The 16,542-nt window shown below is 53.2% G+C and overlaps 1 protein-coding gene across 1 annotated transcript; it reads left to right on the plus strand.

Moving 5' to 3' along the window:
- The first annotated feature begins 215 nt into the window (after positions 1 to 215).
- On the plus strand, positions 216 to 15,145 carry DTYMK (deoxythymidylate kinase). Its single transcript, XM_066279802.1, has 5 exons — positions 216 to 393; positions 3,067 to 3,175; positions 9,147 to 9,237; positions 11,974 to 12,171; positions 14,731 to 15,145. Exons 1-5 carry the CDS (start codon positions 264 to 266, stop codon positions 14,839 to 14,841), a joined length of 639 nt encoding a protein of 212 aa, XP_066135899.1. The 5' UTR covers positions 216 to 263; the 3' UTR covers positions 14,842 to 15,145.
- Positions 15,146 to 16,542: the final 1,397 nt, after the last annotated feature.

Raw genomic sequence — 16,542 nt, forward strand, 5'->3', positions numbered from 1 at the left:
TGGCCGCCCTGGGCCAGATCGCGCGCCGCCCGCACGCCCCCTAAGGCGGAGGCTCCCACAGGGCGAAGCACTCCCGCCTTTCGGCCTGAAAGACTGGGGCCCCGCCGGAAAAGGCGTGGGGACCAAGGCGTCCTCAGCCCGCCCCTACCCCCATTTTAACCAATCACAGCGCGCGCCGCTGATGCCAGCCAATGGGGGCTCAGGGCGGCGTGGCAACGCGCGCCCGCGGCGGGCGGCGGTAAGGGCGAGTTGCAGGGTCGGCGATGGCAGGCCGGCGCGGAGCCCTCATCGTGCTGGAAGGCATGGACCGCGCCGGCAAGAGCACACAGTGCCGCAAGTTGGTGGCCGCGCTCTCCGCCGCCGGCCACCGTGCCGAGCTGCTGCGCTTCCCCGGTGGGTAGGGCGCGCGGGCGGGCCTGGCGGGCGGTGAGGAGCCGCAGGGCGGGAGAGGTTTAGCAGCAGCGGCCGGGCGACTGGACCACCCGGGGGAGCAGGGGTAACCCCGGTCCGGGGACCGGGTGTGTCCACCGTGTTCGCCCTGTCCTTCAGTGTTCGTGGTGTGGGCGGGTTGAGGTATCTCATCCGAAGCTGTCTGATGAAGAAGGAACCCAGCCACGTGCAGAGATGGTTTACCTGGAGCCGTGGGTGGCCACCGTCGGTGTTCTCATATTATTCCAGATGGTTTGATGCTTTTATATTTTGCACAGCTGTACTGATCTGTAATTGATGAGCAGCAGAGCGCACATGTGGGAAGTGTGTGGCAGATGACCTTAGACGTAATTGTACACACATGGAACTGTCTTCACACTCAAGACCCCAAAAGTTTGCTGGTGCTGTTTTGTAATCCACATCTCTGGTTTTGCTGTTTACGGCATTTTTTTTTTTCTGAGATGCAGTTTTAATGATATTAAAAGAGAACTGAGCCTGACCAGGTGGTGGCGCAGTGGATAGAGCGTGGGAATGGGACGCAGAAGACCCTGGTTGGAATCCCCGAGGTTGCTGGCTTGAGCCCAACGTGACTGTCTTGAGCAAGGGGTCACTCGGTCTGCTGGAGCCCCCCAGCCCCCCCCCCTGCCGTCAAAGCACATATGAGAAAGCAATGAACAACTAAAGTGTCGCAATGAAGAATTGATGCTTCTCATCTATCTCCCTGCCTACCTGTCTGTCGCTCTCTCTGTCTCTCTCACTGTCTCTCTTGCTAAACATACAGGGGTTGCTGCAGGCATTTGCTGGCATGGGGTTGCCTGCGCCTGGACATGTTCAGACTAGCATATCTTGGTTTATTGCCTTTGGTCACAGACTGTCTCCCTTTCCTAACCCTCAGGTCCTTCGTGATGGCCTTGTCCCAAGGACATTTCTCAGAACCTGCCCAGGGTAGGGGTAGTTGCTTAAGGTGAAGTGGAGGTTGGGTGAGGGAGATGCTTAATGAAGAAGTTGCCCTAGTGAGAGGTTGGGTGCGGGGAATTTGAGTTTAAAGGCACCCTGGACCCAAACCTAACAGAAACAAACTCAGAAAAAAGGTTAAACTGGCCGTGCTTTTTTTTTTTTCTGAAGTGAGAATGGGGAGGCAGAGAGACAGACTCCCGTGTGTGCCCAACAGGGACACCCCCACCCCCGCATGCCCACCAGGGGGCGATGCTCTGCCCATCTGGGGTGTTGCTCCACTGCAGCCAGAGCCATTCTAGCACCTGAAGCAGAAGCCATGGAGCCATCCTCAGCACCCAGGCCAACTTTGCTCCAATGGAGCCTTGGCTGTGGGAGGGGAAGAGAGAGACAGAGAGGAAGGAGAGGGGGAAGGGTGGAGAAGCAGATGGGCGCTTCTGTGTGCCTTGGCTGGGAATCGAACCTGGGACTTCCACACGCCAGGCCGACACTACCACTGAGCAAACCGGCCAGGACCAAACTGACCGTACTTTATATGAACTCAAGTTCCCAAGAGCCTCGTATGGAAGGTTACTTGAAAGTGCTTATAAAAATATTAATGTTCAGATAATAGCTTAAGCTTAAGGCTTACAAAACAAGGATAAGGAAATGGGAGAAATGTGTTTTAAATATCATTTTACTCTTTTTTTTTTTTTTTAACACATGCTCCTGCCGAGAGATGGGGAGGAAGAGAGATGAGAAGCATCAGTTTACAGTTACCACACTTTAGTTCATTGATTGCTTGTCATACTGCCTGGGGAGGGTCCAGCCGAGACAGTGACTGTGGGATCATGTTGATGGTCCCACGCTCAAGCAGGCGACCCTGAGCTCAAGCAGGATGAGCCCTTGCTCAAGCAAGCAATCTTGGAGTTTCGAACCTGGGACCTCAGCATTCCAGGTTGTTGCTCTATCCACCTTAGGTCAGGCAATATCGTCCTAATCTTTAAGCCAACCATTCTACAAATGTTAGAAATACTGCCCTGACTGGTTGGCTCAGCAGTAGAGCGTTGGCCTAGCGTGCGGAGGACCCGGGTTCGATTCCCGGCGAGGGCACACAGGAGAAGCGCCCATTTGCTTCTCCACCCCTCCGCTGCGCCTTCCTCTCTGTCTCTCTCTTCCCCTCCCGCAGCCGAGGCTCCATTGGAGCAAAGATGGCCCGGGCGCTGGGGGTGGCTCCTTGGCCTCTACCTCAGGCGCTAGAGTGGCTCTGGTCACAACTTGGCGACGCCCAGGATGGGCAGAGCATCGCCCCCTGGTGGGCAGAGCATCGCCCCTTGTGGGCGTGCCGGGTGGATCCCGGTCGGGCGCATGCAGGAGTCTGTCTGACTGTCTCTCCCTGTTTCCAGCTTCAGAAAAATGCAAAAAAAAAAACAACAAAAAACTTCCTTTGTGGTAACTTTCTTCTACCTGAGTTCCTTTTTCCTAAGGTATTTTCACGCCAGTGTGTCTGCATACTGCTGCATTTCTTAGGGCAACTCTTATGCCTTCAGAGGAAGGTCTGAACTTGTCTAGAATGTAAAAAAAACCCAATCTCAAGCTCAGACTTGAGTCTAGGACCAGAAGTTTAGCTCAAATTGTTTCTGATTTAGATGGAAAGCCTCAGTTTTGTGTGTTTCTCTCTCTTAATTTTTTTTTTCTTTTTAGAAAGATCAACTGAAATTGGCAAGCTTCTCAGTTCTTACTTGGAAAAGAAGAGTGACGTGGAGGATCACTCAGTGCACCTGCTTTTCTCTGCAAACCGCTGGGAACAAGTGTAAAAGCATTGCCCTCACCCCCCCTTCTGCGCCCCCCCCCCCCCCCCCCCCCCCGTGCTTTGCTTCCTCTTGTGATTCAAGACGGGATGGATGCAGCTCTTGACTCAGAGGTGTTGCGAGTGGTGCGGGAGGCTGAACCTTTACAGGGTTCCTGTAGTCACCATTCCTGTGACCGGGTCTAATCACTGGGCACTCCCCAAGAGCACTGATAGATGCTTTCTCTTTCTCCTGCCCACCCCCCTCTTTGTAATTCTTTAGATAGCTTTAGGTAGACAGAAAAGCCATTCAAAGGGTACTGACTGAGTCGCCCCATACCCCTGTCCCTTCCTCCTGCTCCCCCATAGTTCTCTTTATTTCTTCAGTTAACTGAAGTTTGCAGTTTAGGTTGGTGTTTCATCCTCTCCCACTCCCTTTTTGTTTGACATCATCTTAGAGCCCTTCTCCCAACACTGAACTGTTGACTGAACAGTAGCCTGTGCTTTCCCAGGCTCTTGTTTCCATTCACACGGATGTAGGTAGCACATCACTGCCGTCGGTTGGTTGTGTATAAATGGGATCCCTTGTACAAGTCATACAGCAACTGCTTTCTCACTGCCTTGCAGACCTCTGACAGCGGAGGGAGGCCGCTCTCCCTCCCTCTTGGCCAGCGCTGCAGGCTGCTCTCCAGAAGGGCATCTACAGCAGTACTAAGGGGTGTTCAGGGGTTCTTACAAGCAAGCCCACTTTGCTCTCTGCTTGGCTTACTGTCTTGCTTGGAAAGCCCTTCCCTACTCGAGGACACCAAGACCGTTTTTACAGTTGGACATTGCCACTTATAGACATAATTGTTCTGGATTTTGCTTTTTGTGGCTTTGTAGAAAAGTAATATAGGCCCAGTTCAAAATGAGTAATCATGCTAGCTACTTCCTAAACAGTGATCTCATCCCCCTGTACAGAGGGCCATGTGTCTGTTGTCCCTCTGTTCTGCCACAGACCCCCATGCCCTGCAGATCATTCGAGCCACTTCCATCAGACTACGGTTTCTGAGACTGGAAAGGCCTTGGGTGACAGGTACCAACTTCACAAGTGGCACCACTGTCCTTGTGACCTTGGTCTTGCTCAGCCCTCAGCCACAGCTTCAATGTTGGCACAGTAGTGTCCCTGACAGGTCATGTGCAGTGGACCAGGCAGCCTGCGAACAAGTGCTTGGTAAGCCTCGACTGTTTTGAATTCATCCTGATGCTTGGAGCACTTTGTGAGGAAATTAGTTATTTCCTCAAAGCCATTTAATTTTTCACCCTTAACTTTGCTTCATCTGACCTGGGTTGGTGGTGGTCCCTGCAGATATCTTACACGATGGGGGGAAACGTTCTTCAGACCCCTTCTCATTTCTATGGCCTTAAACATCTCTGTGCAGGAATTCATGCCTGTAAATAAGTGATTTCTCTTCCCTTAGCAATTTTGTACCCTACCTGTTTTAGTGGTTTTTTTGTTTGTTTTTTAAGGTGAGAAGAGGGGAGACAGTGAGGCAGACTTCTGCATGCACCCCAACTGGGGTCCACCAGCAGCCAGTGCTCAAGTACCAAGCTGTTTTTAGCACCTGAGGTTGTTGTGTTCCGATAGAGCTGTCCTCAATGCCCAGGGCCATGCTCAAACCATTGGAGCCACTGGTGGTGGGAGGGGAAGAGGGAGGAAGGGTTGGAAAGCAGATGGTCACTTCTCCTTTGTGCCTTGATGGGGGATCTAACCTGGGACGTCCATATGCTGGGCTGAAGCTCTGTTCACTGAGCCACCAGCCAGGGCCTACTCCACCAATAATTTCAATCAACTGGAAGAGTTGTAAGAATAGTACCAAGAATTTCCAAATGCCCTTCACCAACCTTCACCTTTGATTAACACTTGCCACATTTATTATTTGCTTACTCTAAAACATTACAGGCCACCTGTACAGTGCTGCATTTGTCCGATGTTTCCTCCCTAGTGGACGGGTTTGGACTCTGGCAGGAATGCCAGAGGCGATGTGACTTTGGGTCCTTAGGGGGTCAGGCAGGTGGAGAGGTGAGACACTGGCCATCCCTGACAGAGTCCCTGGATCACTGGTGAGGGGTGCTGGCCGGCCCCTTCCACTTAAGTGACTATCTTTCCTGTTGTAAATAATTAAAAGGGGAGATACTGCAAAATTATATAAATGCCCCCTCAGCAAACTCTGAAACTCAGCTATGGGTTTCATTAATATTCTCGTCGAAAGCAGTCATTGTGGTTTCACATAGTGACGTCTCATTCCATTCTTTCTACGTTTCTTAGTTGGCACTTAATGTAAGGAAGAGCTTTCCTGCCTTCCTGTCCACCCATCGTTAGTGTAGACTCACAAATTTCTTTTTACTCAGTGAATCACAAGCCATTTCTGTCATTTGCCGTGTTCCCAGGCCTCTTATTTTGAGAAGTTTTTGGTATAACAAGATGTTTAGGCTTGCCTGACCAGGCGGTGGCACAGTGGATAGATCGTTGGACTGGGATGCCGAGGACTCAGGTTCGAGACCCCGAGGTCGCCAGCTTCAGTGTGGGCTCATCTGGTTTAAGCAAAAGCTCACCAGCTTGGACTTAAGGTCACTGGCTCAAGGAAGGGGTTACTGGCTCTGCTGAAGGCCTGTGGTCAAGGCACATATGAGAAAGCAATCAATGAACAACTAAGGTGTCTCAATGAGCAATAAACTAATGATTGATGCTTCTCATCTCATCTCTCCATTCCCCTCTCCGACACTCTCTCTGTCTCTGTAAAAAGAAACCAAAACAAAGAAAGATGTTTAGGCTTCTCATGTTTTCTCCCATTCTAGCCTGGGAACCAGCTGTTCTTTTCTTTTTTTTTTTTTTCTGAAGCTGGAAACGGGGAGAGACAGTCAGACAGACTCCCGCCTGCGCCCGACTGGGATCCACCCGGCACGCCCACCAGGGGCGATGCTCTGCCCCTCCAGGGCGTCGCTCTGCCGCAACCAGAGCCACTCTAGCGCCTGGGGCAGAGGCCAAGGAGACATCCCCAGCGCCCGGGCCATCTTTGCTCCAATGGAGCCTTGGCTGCGGGAGGGGAAGAGAGAGACAGAGAGGAAGGAGGGGGGCGGGGGGTGGAGAAGCAAATGGGCGCTTCTCCTATGTGCCCTGGCCGGGAATCGAACCCGGGTCCCCCGCACGCCAGGCCGACGCTCTACTGCTGAGCCAACCGGCCAGGGCCAGCTGTTCTTTTCTTGAAGGGGAGAGGAGTGTTTGAAAACCCAGCTTTTGGTGATAGGCGTGCTCACTCATAGTGGGGTGTCCCTTGTAGGCTTCTGCTGTGGACAGACCTACAGGTGCTTATCGGCTCTGCCTCTGCCTGTTGATTTACTTTAGTCCCCTTACTGGTTTCACTTTCATGGTTTCAGTTACCTGTGGTCAACCACAGACTGAAAAGATTAAATAAAAAAAATTCCAGAAACAATTCAGAAGCTTTAAATTGAACACCGTTCTGAACAGCAGGATAAAATCTTAAGCTGTCTCCCCTCCCTCCCACGACGTGACTCATCCCTTGCCCAGCGTCTCTGTGCTGTGGACTCTGTTAGTCACTTAGTAGCTACCTTGGTCACTCTATTTAATGATGCCCCAAAGCTGCATAGTAGGATGCTGGTGATCAGCATATGCCAAAGAACAGCCATAAGAAGGGCCTCCCTTAAGTGAAAGGTAAAAGATGAAAGTTCTCCATTCAAAGAAAGAAAAAAATTGTATGGTAAGTTATTTAGGGTAGGAACAAATCTATCCATGAAATTGTCTAATTTATAAACTAAAGTTTATTATAAGTATATCTATATACACACATGTAGGTGAAAAAACAGTATACAGGCCCTGGCTGGTTGGCTCAGTGGTAGAGCATCGGCCTGGCGTGCAGAAGTCCTGGGTTTGATTCCCGGCCAGGGCACACAGGAGAAGCGCCCATCTGCTTCTCCACCCCTCTCCCTCTCCTTCCTCTGTCTCTCTCTCCCCCTCCTGCAGCCAGGGCTCCATTGGAGCAAAGATGGCCCGGGCGCTGGGGATGGCTCTGTGGCCTCTGCCTCAGGCGCTAGAGTGGCTCTGGTCGCTGCAACATAGCGAGGCCCAGGATGGGCAGAGCATCGCCCCCTGGTGGGCAGAGCGTCCGCCCCTGGTGGGTGTGCTGGGTGGATCCCAGTCGGGCGCATGTGGGAGTCTGTCTGACTGTCTCTCCCCGTTTCCAGCTTCAGAAAAATACAAAAAAAACCCCAACAACAACAAAAAACAGTATACATAGGGTTTGGTACCACCTGTGGTTTCAGGCAACCACGGGGGGTCCTGGGATGTACCTCACGTGGATAAGGGTGGAGGACTGTACATACCTGTGCTGACCCCTGCTGTGGGTCCAGCCCCACAGCACTCCTGGCTCTGGCAGGGTGGAGGATGTACATACCTGTGCTGACCCCTGCTGTGGGTCCAGCGCCACAGCACTCCTGGCTCTGGCAGGGTGGAGGACTGTACATACCTGTGCTGACCCCTGCTGTGGGTCCAGCGCCACAGCAGTCCTGGCTCTGGCAGGGTGGACGACTGTACATACCTGTGCTGACCCCTGCTGTGGGTCCAGCCCCACAGCACTCCTGGCTCTAGCAGGGTGGAGGACTGTACATACCTGTGCTGACCCCTGCTGTGGGTCCAGCGCCACAGCACTCCTGGCTCTGGCAGGGTGGAGGACTGTACATACCTGTGCTGACCCCTGCTGTGGGTCCAGCGCCACAGCACTCCTGGCTCTGGCATCTGCTCCCTGCAGTGCATTCCTCTAAGAGCCTGCGTAGTGGGCAAGGCTGTTGCCCCTCTCTCCTTAGCTCAAGGGCGCAGGGAGAGCCGTGTTCAAGTTTTGGGGGTAGGTTTTCTTACCTTCCCTGTGTGTTCATGTGGATACAGTTGGGTTCATTCAACTGTATACAATTTTTGGGTGTTATTTTTTTCGTGCTTCATTTTAGCGTTTGAATACATAAAACATTAAGTGTTTCTAAAAGTCAAAACCACACAAAATATGTCACTGCCTTACCCATCCCCCTCTGTCTGACACCTGCCCTCCCCTCACCTATGGGGAAGTGTCCCCTACTGACTTCTTTTTAGGTTTTTTTTTTTTTAGTTTTTTATTTTATTTTATTTATTCATTTTAGAGAGAGAGAAAGAAGGTGGGAAGGAGCTGGAAGCATCAACTCCCATATGTGCCTTGACTAGGCAAGCCCAGGGTTTCAAACCGGCGACCTCAGCATTTCCAGGTCGACACTTTATCCACTGCGCCACCACAGGTTAGGCCTGACTTCTTTTTAAACAAAAGCAGATGCTGTCATCCTGATTCGCTTGATCTTTATTAGTGGCACATTAAGAGACTTGTTCCTATCCCCTTATGGGCATCTTTCCCAATCTTTATGATTGCATCATCTCTGTTGAGTACGTGCCATATTTCACGTCTGCTGATTGGGTAGTTTTTCAATACTTGTGATATCAAATGAAGCTGCATCTTCCTGTTGCAGGTCTGACTCCCCGACCCCTACTCTTCTGTGAGCCTCCCTAGGTCACTGGTGGGAAACACCCTTTTGCTCCTAAGCCATGCTTCTTGCTAATGTCAGCCCTTTTCTGCACATTGTCCTAAGAAGCTGCTGTCACCTGGGTGAGAACATCCTTGGCATCCCCCACCCCAGGCTGGAGGGCAGGAGCCCTCCTCCCCCAGCATAACCTGGCTGGTCCACCACTCCACTCTCCTTACCCACCTTTGTCAGTGATATCTGTGATTCATGAGGGGACTTGTCTTCCACTTTGGGCTTCCCCGGGAGTACCTGTGTGGCGTCTTTTAAGAGAAGATCCGGAGCTTTTTAAGAATAAAGACACATGTCACTGGCTCAGAATTCTTCTTGGGTTATTATAGCATGACAGTTGAGGAGCTGTGGAGCCAGGTCTGTAACTCAGAAGAATTTTCTGTTTTTTTAGGCCATTAATTAAGGAGAAGTTGAGCCAGGGCATCACCTTGGTCATGGACAGATACGCGTTTTCCGGTGTCGCTTTCACCAGCGCCAAAGAGGTGAGCGCTGCGGCCAGTGGGACGCTGTCAGGTGTGTGACTGCCCAGAGCAGCAGTCCAAGCACGTGCGCCATGACATCACACCAGTGGGACGCTGTCAGGTGTGTGACTGCCCAGAGCAGCAGTCCAAGCACGTGCGCCATGACATCACACCAGTGGGACGCTGTCAGGTGTGTGACTGCCCAGAGCAGCAGTCCAAGCACGTGCGCCATGACATCACACCAGTGGGACGCTGTCAGGTGTGTGACTGCCCAGAGCAGCAGTCCAAGCACGTGCGCCATGACATCACACCAGTGGGACGCTGTCAGGTGTGTGACTGCCCAGAGCAGCAGTCCAAGCACGTGCGCCATGACATCACACCGGTGGTGAGGTCCGTGGTCATTTTGTTCGTTGCTGGAATCTGGTCTTTATCGAAAGGAAGGGCAAACATTTGTGTCCTGTAGCTGTTTCCACATCACAGGTTTTCCGCGCTGGTCTCCAGCAGGGCTTTTCCTACGTGCCTTGTTTCCAGACAGATGGCGAGAGCATCTGGCTGCTCTGATTTCCCTGGACTGTCCCTGGTAGAATGGTGGTGACTGCACTGCCCTGTTCATTCCTGGTTTGCTTGTTTTTTTTATTTAGAAAGTTTCAAATAAGTATCAGCAGAGAAAATCAAACCGCCCAGTACTGTGACCCACCAGACACATCATTTGCTTTATAAATGTTTCAGTGCACATCCCCAAAATAACCTTTTAAAAATACCTCGCCTGACTGGTGGTGGTGCAGTGGATAAAGCATCAACCAGGAATGCCAGTTCAAAACCCCGAGGTTGCTGGTTTGAGCAGGGGAATTGTCCACATGATCCCAAAGCTTGCCAGCTTGAGCCCAAAGGTCACTGCTTAGCAAGGGACACTGGCTTGGCCCTAGTCAAGGCATGTATGAGAAGCTCAATATACAGTTCAAGTGAAAGCAACTATGAGTTGATGCTTCTCCCCGTATCTTCCCCTTTCATGTTTCTCTCTCACACACACAAAAAAATACATGACCTGTGAACACTAAGTGAACTCATTTAGTATTCAGTTCCTCATTCCTCAGAAGCTGTTAGATTGAACCACTGTACTCAAAATATCTCTTAAATCTTTTCCTGTAGATAGTTTCCTGCATCTGTTTCTTTGCATGAAAACTTTTTTTTTTTTTTTTTTGAGAAAGAGAGACGGGAACATCAAGCTGTTCCTGTATGTGCCCTGATTGGGGATCACACCGGCAACCTCTGCACTCCGGGATGATGCTCCAGCCAACCAAGCTGTCCAGCCAGGACTTAATATTTATTGATTTTTAGAGACAGGAGGGGAGGGGGAAGCACTCATTTGTTCCACTCAGCCGTGCATTCTTTGGTTGCTTTCCGTGTGTGCCCTGACGGAATCAAACTCACAACCTTGTCCTTTTAGGACAGTGCTCTTAACTGACAGAGCTAACCAGCCAGGGCCTGGAAACTTTCTTGATGTCATTTTCATAAGGCTTCTTCGGAGGTCCTCAGGGCAGATGTCTGGTCACCCCGCGTGATAACAGCCCGATGACAATTAATTCATGAGGGGCTGCCTGACCGGGCGGTGGCGCAGTGGATAGAGTGTTGGACTGGAATGTGGAGGACACCAGCTTGAGCGTGGGCTCATCTGGTTTGAGCAAGGCTCACTAGCTTGGACTCAAGGTTGCTGGCTCAAGCAAGGGGTTACTCGGTCTGCTGTAGGCCCATGGTCAGGGCACATATGAGAAAGCAATCAATGAACAGCCAAAGTGCCCCAACGAAAAACTGATGATTGATGCTTCTCATCTCTCCGTTCCTGTCTGTCTGTCCCTGTCTATCCCTCTCTCTGACTCTCACTCTGTCTCTGTAAAAAAAATAAAAATAATTCATGAGGGGCTGCAGAAGGATAACCTTTAATTCTGCCAGTTCTCCCCAGCTGGCTGGAACGCTCCCTTCAAGGACAGCTTCCTGGGAAGCTCCAGCCACTCGGTTTCACCTGTGAAAGGAGAACCTGACAAATGACTGACACGCTGTCCGTGGGCTGGTCCCTCACGTCCTGCTGCTGGGCTGCGGAGGCCAGAAAAGGGCTGGCAGGCTCAGTGCTTAGCTTGAGGGTGGTGTGGACCTCCAGCGAGCAGCCCTGGACTCGGCTAGGTTATAACCCTACATCAGGGCTGTGGCCGTGAGCCGTGGCCTTTCTGGCCCTGTGTTTTCCTCCAGAGACACGGACACTTTTTAGTTGGTGGCACGAGGAAGAGGAAACAAGCATGGTGGGTCTCCAGGAGTGCTGGTCTTTCCTCTCCCTGGAAGGAGGGTGCGCCCCGGGCAGTGTGCAGGTGGAAGGGCAGGACCCTGGGCCCTGCGCCCATCCCTGGCCCACCTGCTCTGCCCCAGGGCTTCTGTGCCTGGTGGGCCTCTCCCTCTGCCTGGCCAGAGGGTGTGGGGCTGCCTCAGCGTGACCACTTTAGTTAGCATGGGCTGCGAGGGAGGAGACCACGGGCCACGTGCCTTCTGTCCACTTTCAAACGTGCTCACCAAGTCAGACCAGAAGGAGGTGGCGTGGGAAACAACATTCGTGACCTAAAAAAATCAAAAGCCATTTACTGGGTGAGGATCCTCACTTCCTGGTGTCTCAGCAATTGGTAGCTTATTTTTCCAGTTTTCTGTGACTTTTAAAACCACACATTAGACCCCATGCAGTTCTTTCTCTGACTGCTGGTTTCCTTGTGGCAGAACTTCTCCCTGCATTGGTGCAAGCAGCCGGATGTGGGCCTCCCCAAACCGGACCTGGTCGTGTTCCTTCAGCTGCGGCTGGCGGAGGCTGTGGAGCGGGGCGGGTTCGGCTGCGAGCGCTACGAGAACCAGGCCTTCCAGGAGCGGGCTCTGCGATGCTTCCACCAGCTCATGGAGGACACGACCCTGAACTGGAAGGTGAGTCGCCCACAGTGCTAATGCACACAGGGGCGCGGGCACCCTAGGATCCTGATCCCCAGTGGTTTCTCACGGCACAGGAAATAGGTGCCTGGTGGGCAGGTTGACAGAGACCCACAGCAGCATCCTCCTTGGTGGGCCCTTTCCAGAGCTGACCACCCAGTAGGTCCCTGTCCTCCGGTGGGCCTCTGCCTTGTGACTGTTAAATGGACATGAAATCCCTGAGTCACTCCTCATCACCCTCCCTGCCCATCAGAAGAATAACACTTTAGTTTGTGGCCTGTGATTAGGTCCTTTCCTCGGAAGTTGGATCTTACCCACTTTGGGGGTCAGCCCTTAGTCCACCCCCTTTTGGCTGCTAGGGTCAGAGGCTGCCTCCCTTCTGACCCTCGTTCTGCACAGTTCCAGCCCCAGGGTGTGCCTGCACCACTTGTGGGGAACACCTGTGTCCACACTAGCTACCAGGCACGAGACAGCTCCTGGCTGCTGGCTTGGTCTGGGGTGCTCAAGCCCAACATGCTCCTGCTTGGCCCTCTCCTGTATTGGGGCTCTCCCCTACCCTGGTGCCAGGCAGCTGGTACCCTGGCACCAAGTGCTACCCTCCTCCTCCCCCCTTGCAGACGGGCCACTGTCCTGCTCGCAACACCAAGGCTGACCCAGCACTGCCGTCTCTCGGGCACCCCAAGTGCCTGGGCTCTGGGGGTCCAACAGTGCAGCAGGTGCCACCTCAGGCCTGCAGAGCCGCTTCTCTGTTGACCAGGTTCCCCGTCGGCCACGCACTGCGCCTGCCGCTGTGTGGAAGGTTAAGCTGTTGGCCCTCTCACCTGCATGTGCTTCCCACCTCCCTGCTCGCTGCTGAGCTGCGTGTCCCGACTGGGGCGAGGGCTCCCTCTCCCCGCGATGGGGTTAGCACGGAGCCTCTGGTAGCCGTCACTCACACTTGGAGCATCTCACTAAACCTGGGGGTCAGTTCCACAGGGTTTAAATGACTTTTAAATACATTTATAACACATTTCAACATCTGCAAGGAACAAGCCAGGAATGTAGAGAAGTAGGAATGTGAATCAGGAAACATTGTTTTTTTTTCTTCATCTTCTTTTTCCAAGTGAGAGGAGGGCACATAGAGACAGACTCCCGTGTGTCCCTCGACCGGGATCCACCTGGCAACCCCCACCTGGGCCCATGCTTGCAACCGAGCTATTTTTAGCACCTGAGGCAGAGGCTCCACGGAGCCACTCAGTGGCCATGACTGATACTGGAACCAGTCAAGCCGTGGCTGCAGAAGGGGAAGAAAGGTGTGGGGGGGAAGCAGATGGTCACTTCTCCTGTGTGTCCTGACCAGGAGTCAAACCTGGGACATCCACACATTGGGCCAACACTCTACCACTGAGCCAACCGGCCAGGGCCACAAAGGACACGCAGATACTCGTCTCTCCTTCCAAGTTTTCAGCATGTTTCATCTCCCTCAGCCCTAAGAACTTCCTTTTTTCCTGTAGGGAAGATCTCCTGGAAAAGCTCAGCTTTTGATAGAGATTGATAGAATTCTCAGCTTTTATCTGAAAGTTTTTTGTTCTTTTTGGCATTATTTTAAAAAATGTTTAAGCAGTAAGACACTCAAAATGGCAAAGATAGCCTGGCTGGATAGCCCGGTTGGTTAGAACATCGTCCCAAAGCACAGAGGTTGCTGGTTTGATCCTCAGTCAAGGCACATACAGGAGCATAGCACATAGATGTTCCTTTTTCTCTCTCCTCTCTTGCTAAAGTTAAAAAAAAAGTGGCAAGGACAGTACAAAAAAAACCTCCCCTAGGACTATTTGAGAATAAATTGGTACTTAACACCCTCATGCCGTCCATAGTCAGTGGTCGGGCTGGTTCTGTGCAGCTGGAACAGTGGCCAGTGAGGTGACCTTCGGGGTGCACTTACGTGGGGTCCCAGGGACTGGGAGGAAATCTTTCTCATTCCTGCTAGTCAAACCTCATGAAATGGCTCGGTTTTTCTGACCACGTCTATACTCCCAGGAGCTTTTCCAGAATTGGCTGTTCTTGGCCGAGACCCAGAATGATGGCGGGAGAGGGACTCGAGTCCCCGTCCTCCCTCCCGGTGGAGACCAGTTTCTCGAAGGTCGGCCCGTGCTTTCCGTGTGAGGGCGCAGCATTTAGTGTGTGAATGTTGTGGCCGAAGAGGTGCAGAAGTGTGGCCTAGAGTAGACACTGCCCTTTCTGCCTCCTCCGCCAGATCTGAGCTTGTAACTCGTGGGGAAGGGGCTGGTGTGTGGGCACTTCGTGGACGTGTGCCTCACGGGGTCAGGGGCGGGGACCAGAAGCAGGGTGAGTATTTCTCCTGCATCTGGGCTGCAGCAGGCACGCAGGGCAGCCTCGTCTCCAGGACACAAGCAAAGCCCTCACTGCCCAGCTACGTCTGAGAGAGGCGTGGGGTGAAGGACCCCGGGGGGCCTGTGCTGTGCCCTTCAGAACCTCACCCCGTCTAAAATCCCCCATGCACTGAGAATGCTGAAAAGCATTAACTATCCTCTTTCTCCTTGCACCCCACGGGAACAGATGGTCGACGCTTCCAAAAGCATCGAAGATGTCCACAAGGAGATCCGTACCCTGTCCGAGGACACCATCCGGGCCGCCGCACAGAGACCGCTGGGGCAGCTGTGGGCGTAGACATGAAGGGACCCCCTCTCTGGCGTTCTGTGAGGTGGGAGCTGGTGGGAGGTTCGGGGTGCAGACCAAGTGTTCACTTTGCACCACAAGGGGGCTGTGCCCGAGCTGACAGCAAGCAGAGCTGCAGGCCGACCTCTCGAGCTGCAGGCACAGCCTCGTGGTCTCTCAGCCTTCCTTGGCCGCTTTTACCCTGAGAACTTGTCGAGCTTTTTCCTGAAACTTAATAACCATATCCAAGTCATTTCAAGATCACTGAAGTTGCGATCTGAGTTTACATGCACAAATAAAGATTAATTTGAAAGTGCATTGTGGGAGGCCTCCCTCTCCTTACGGTTCTTCTGGGAAGGAGGGCCCTGTGCTGGGCCCTGCTGGGCCTCTCTGGACATCCCCTCTCATCTGGACACCCATCCAGGCTCTGACGGTCTCAGCCTCGCACGGGCTCCAAGCACCTCGTGTGCTCGCCTTGCTGGGCCCCAGCCAGCCGTGTCCTAGGGTGTGACATCCTGTCTCCTCTGAACACAGCTTGTAGCTTTGCTGTTCTTCCCGTTATGGTCCTGAATTCCACGATTGCGACTTATTCCATCTCGTCCTAAACTGCTCTGAGATAGGATGTTCCCTGTCCTTCCCCAGCAGAGCCCTCCCAGGGCTGCACAGGGACCCTATCTGTACAGACAGCAGCTGTGGGTCAGTGCCCTCCCGAAGCCAGGACACTGCATGATGGGACACTTGCTTAGCCCGAGTTGTGAGGAGTAACAGGCCAGTTCTGATCGGGCTGGGGCAGAACCTGCATTGGCCAGGAATGTCCGGTACCGCAGTAACAGCCAGGCCCCAGTTTCCCCAACCAGGCAGGGTCCACACTTGTCTGGGCTCCACAGACAAGGCTGCCTGTCGTGTCCATGTTACTCAGCAAGTGGGTGTAGACAGGATGTGCCCAGGCCGCCTGGCCCTCTGTCCTGGTCCCTGCATAGCACCTTAAGGACACAAGACATGACAGAGGATGGGTCATGTCCACATGCTCAGGGCTGGGGGTATGGTTCTGTCTACTCACAGGGGTTTTGGGAGCTCACTGCAGCCCTGCTGATGGAGCGGGTCAGCCTCGGGCACCAGCACGTCCCCCACACCACGCTGTACACACTCAAAGGTCAGAAGTCGAGGGGCCGCAATGGAGGAACAGCATTCAGGAATCACGTGCAAAGACGATTTTCATTAAGACGGAAAACCTGGCGACCTCCTCACCTGCCTGACTTCAGAACTAAGCCCCGTCTGTACTGGGGCCGAGGCAGGCCGGTCTCAGCGACTGTCGGGGGAGCTGGTGTTGGCAGGGGGCCTCGGTCAGAGGGCCAGAGGGAGCCACGCGCCAGGCACGGGCTAGGACAAGGGTGAGCATGGGTCCCAGCTGGAGCTGGGGAGGGCTGGAAGCTGGACTAGAACTTTCTCTGGCCCGGATCAGGATGTGGGGGTGAGGTGGAGGTCGCAGTACAGACCACCCTCCAGGGGTTGTAGGCGGTGGTGGGCAGGCTCAGGAGAGGCCAGACCTGAGCAGAGTCCCACAGGCGTGGCAGTGGGGCTGGCTTGGAGGCAGAAACAGGCTGACCTCCAAATGAAGCCCGTCTTATCTTCATAGATACAGCTTGTGTTGTCAAACAATCCCGGCCAGGGTGGTGACAGACATGGCCAAAGGGCTGCAGGCCTCTGAGCACC

Source organism: Saccopteryx bilineata, chromosome 5 (genome assembly GCF_036850765.1).
Source record: "Saccopteryx bilineata isolate mSacBil1 chromosome 5, mSacBil1_pri_phased_curated, whole genome shotgun sequence".
Classification (NCBI taxonomy): domain Eukaryota; kingdom Metazoa; phylum Chordata; class Mammalia; order Chiroptera; family Emballonuridae; genus Saccopteryx; species Saccopteryx bilineata.

Coding starts and splice junctions, on each gene's coding strand:
- DTYMK (XM_066279802.1), top strand. CDS start 264: ATGGCAGGCCGGCGCGGAGCCCTCATCGTGCTGGAAGGCATGGACCGC. Junction 3,176..9,146: donor GCAAACCGCTGGGAACAAGT/GTAAAAGCATTG, acceptor CTGTTTTTTTAG/GCCATTAATTAAGGAGAAGT. Junction 12,172..14,730: donor ACACGACCCTGAACTGGAAG/GTGAGTCGCCCA, acceptor CCACGGGAACAG/ATGGTCGACGCTTCCAAAAG.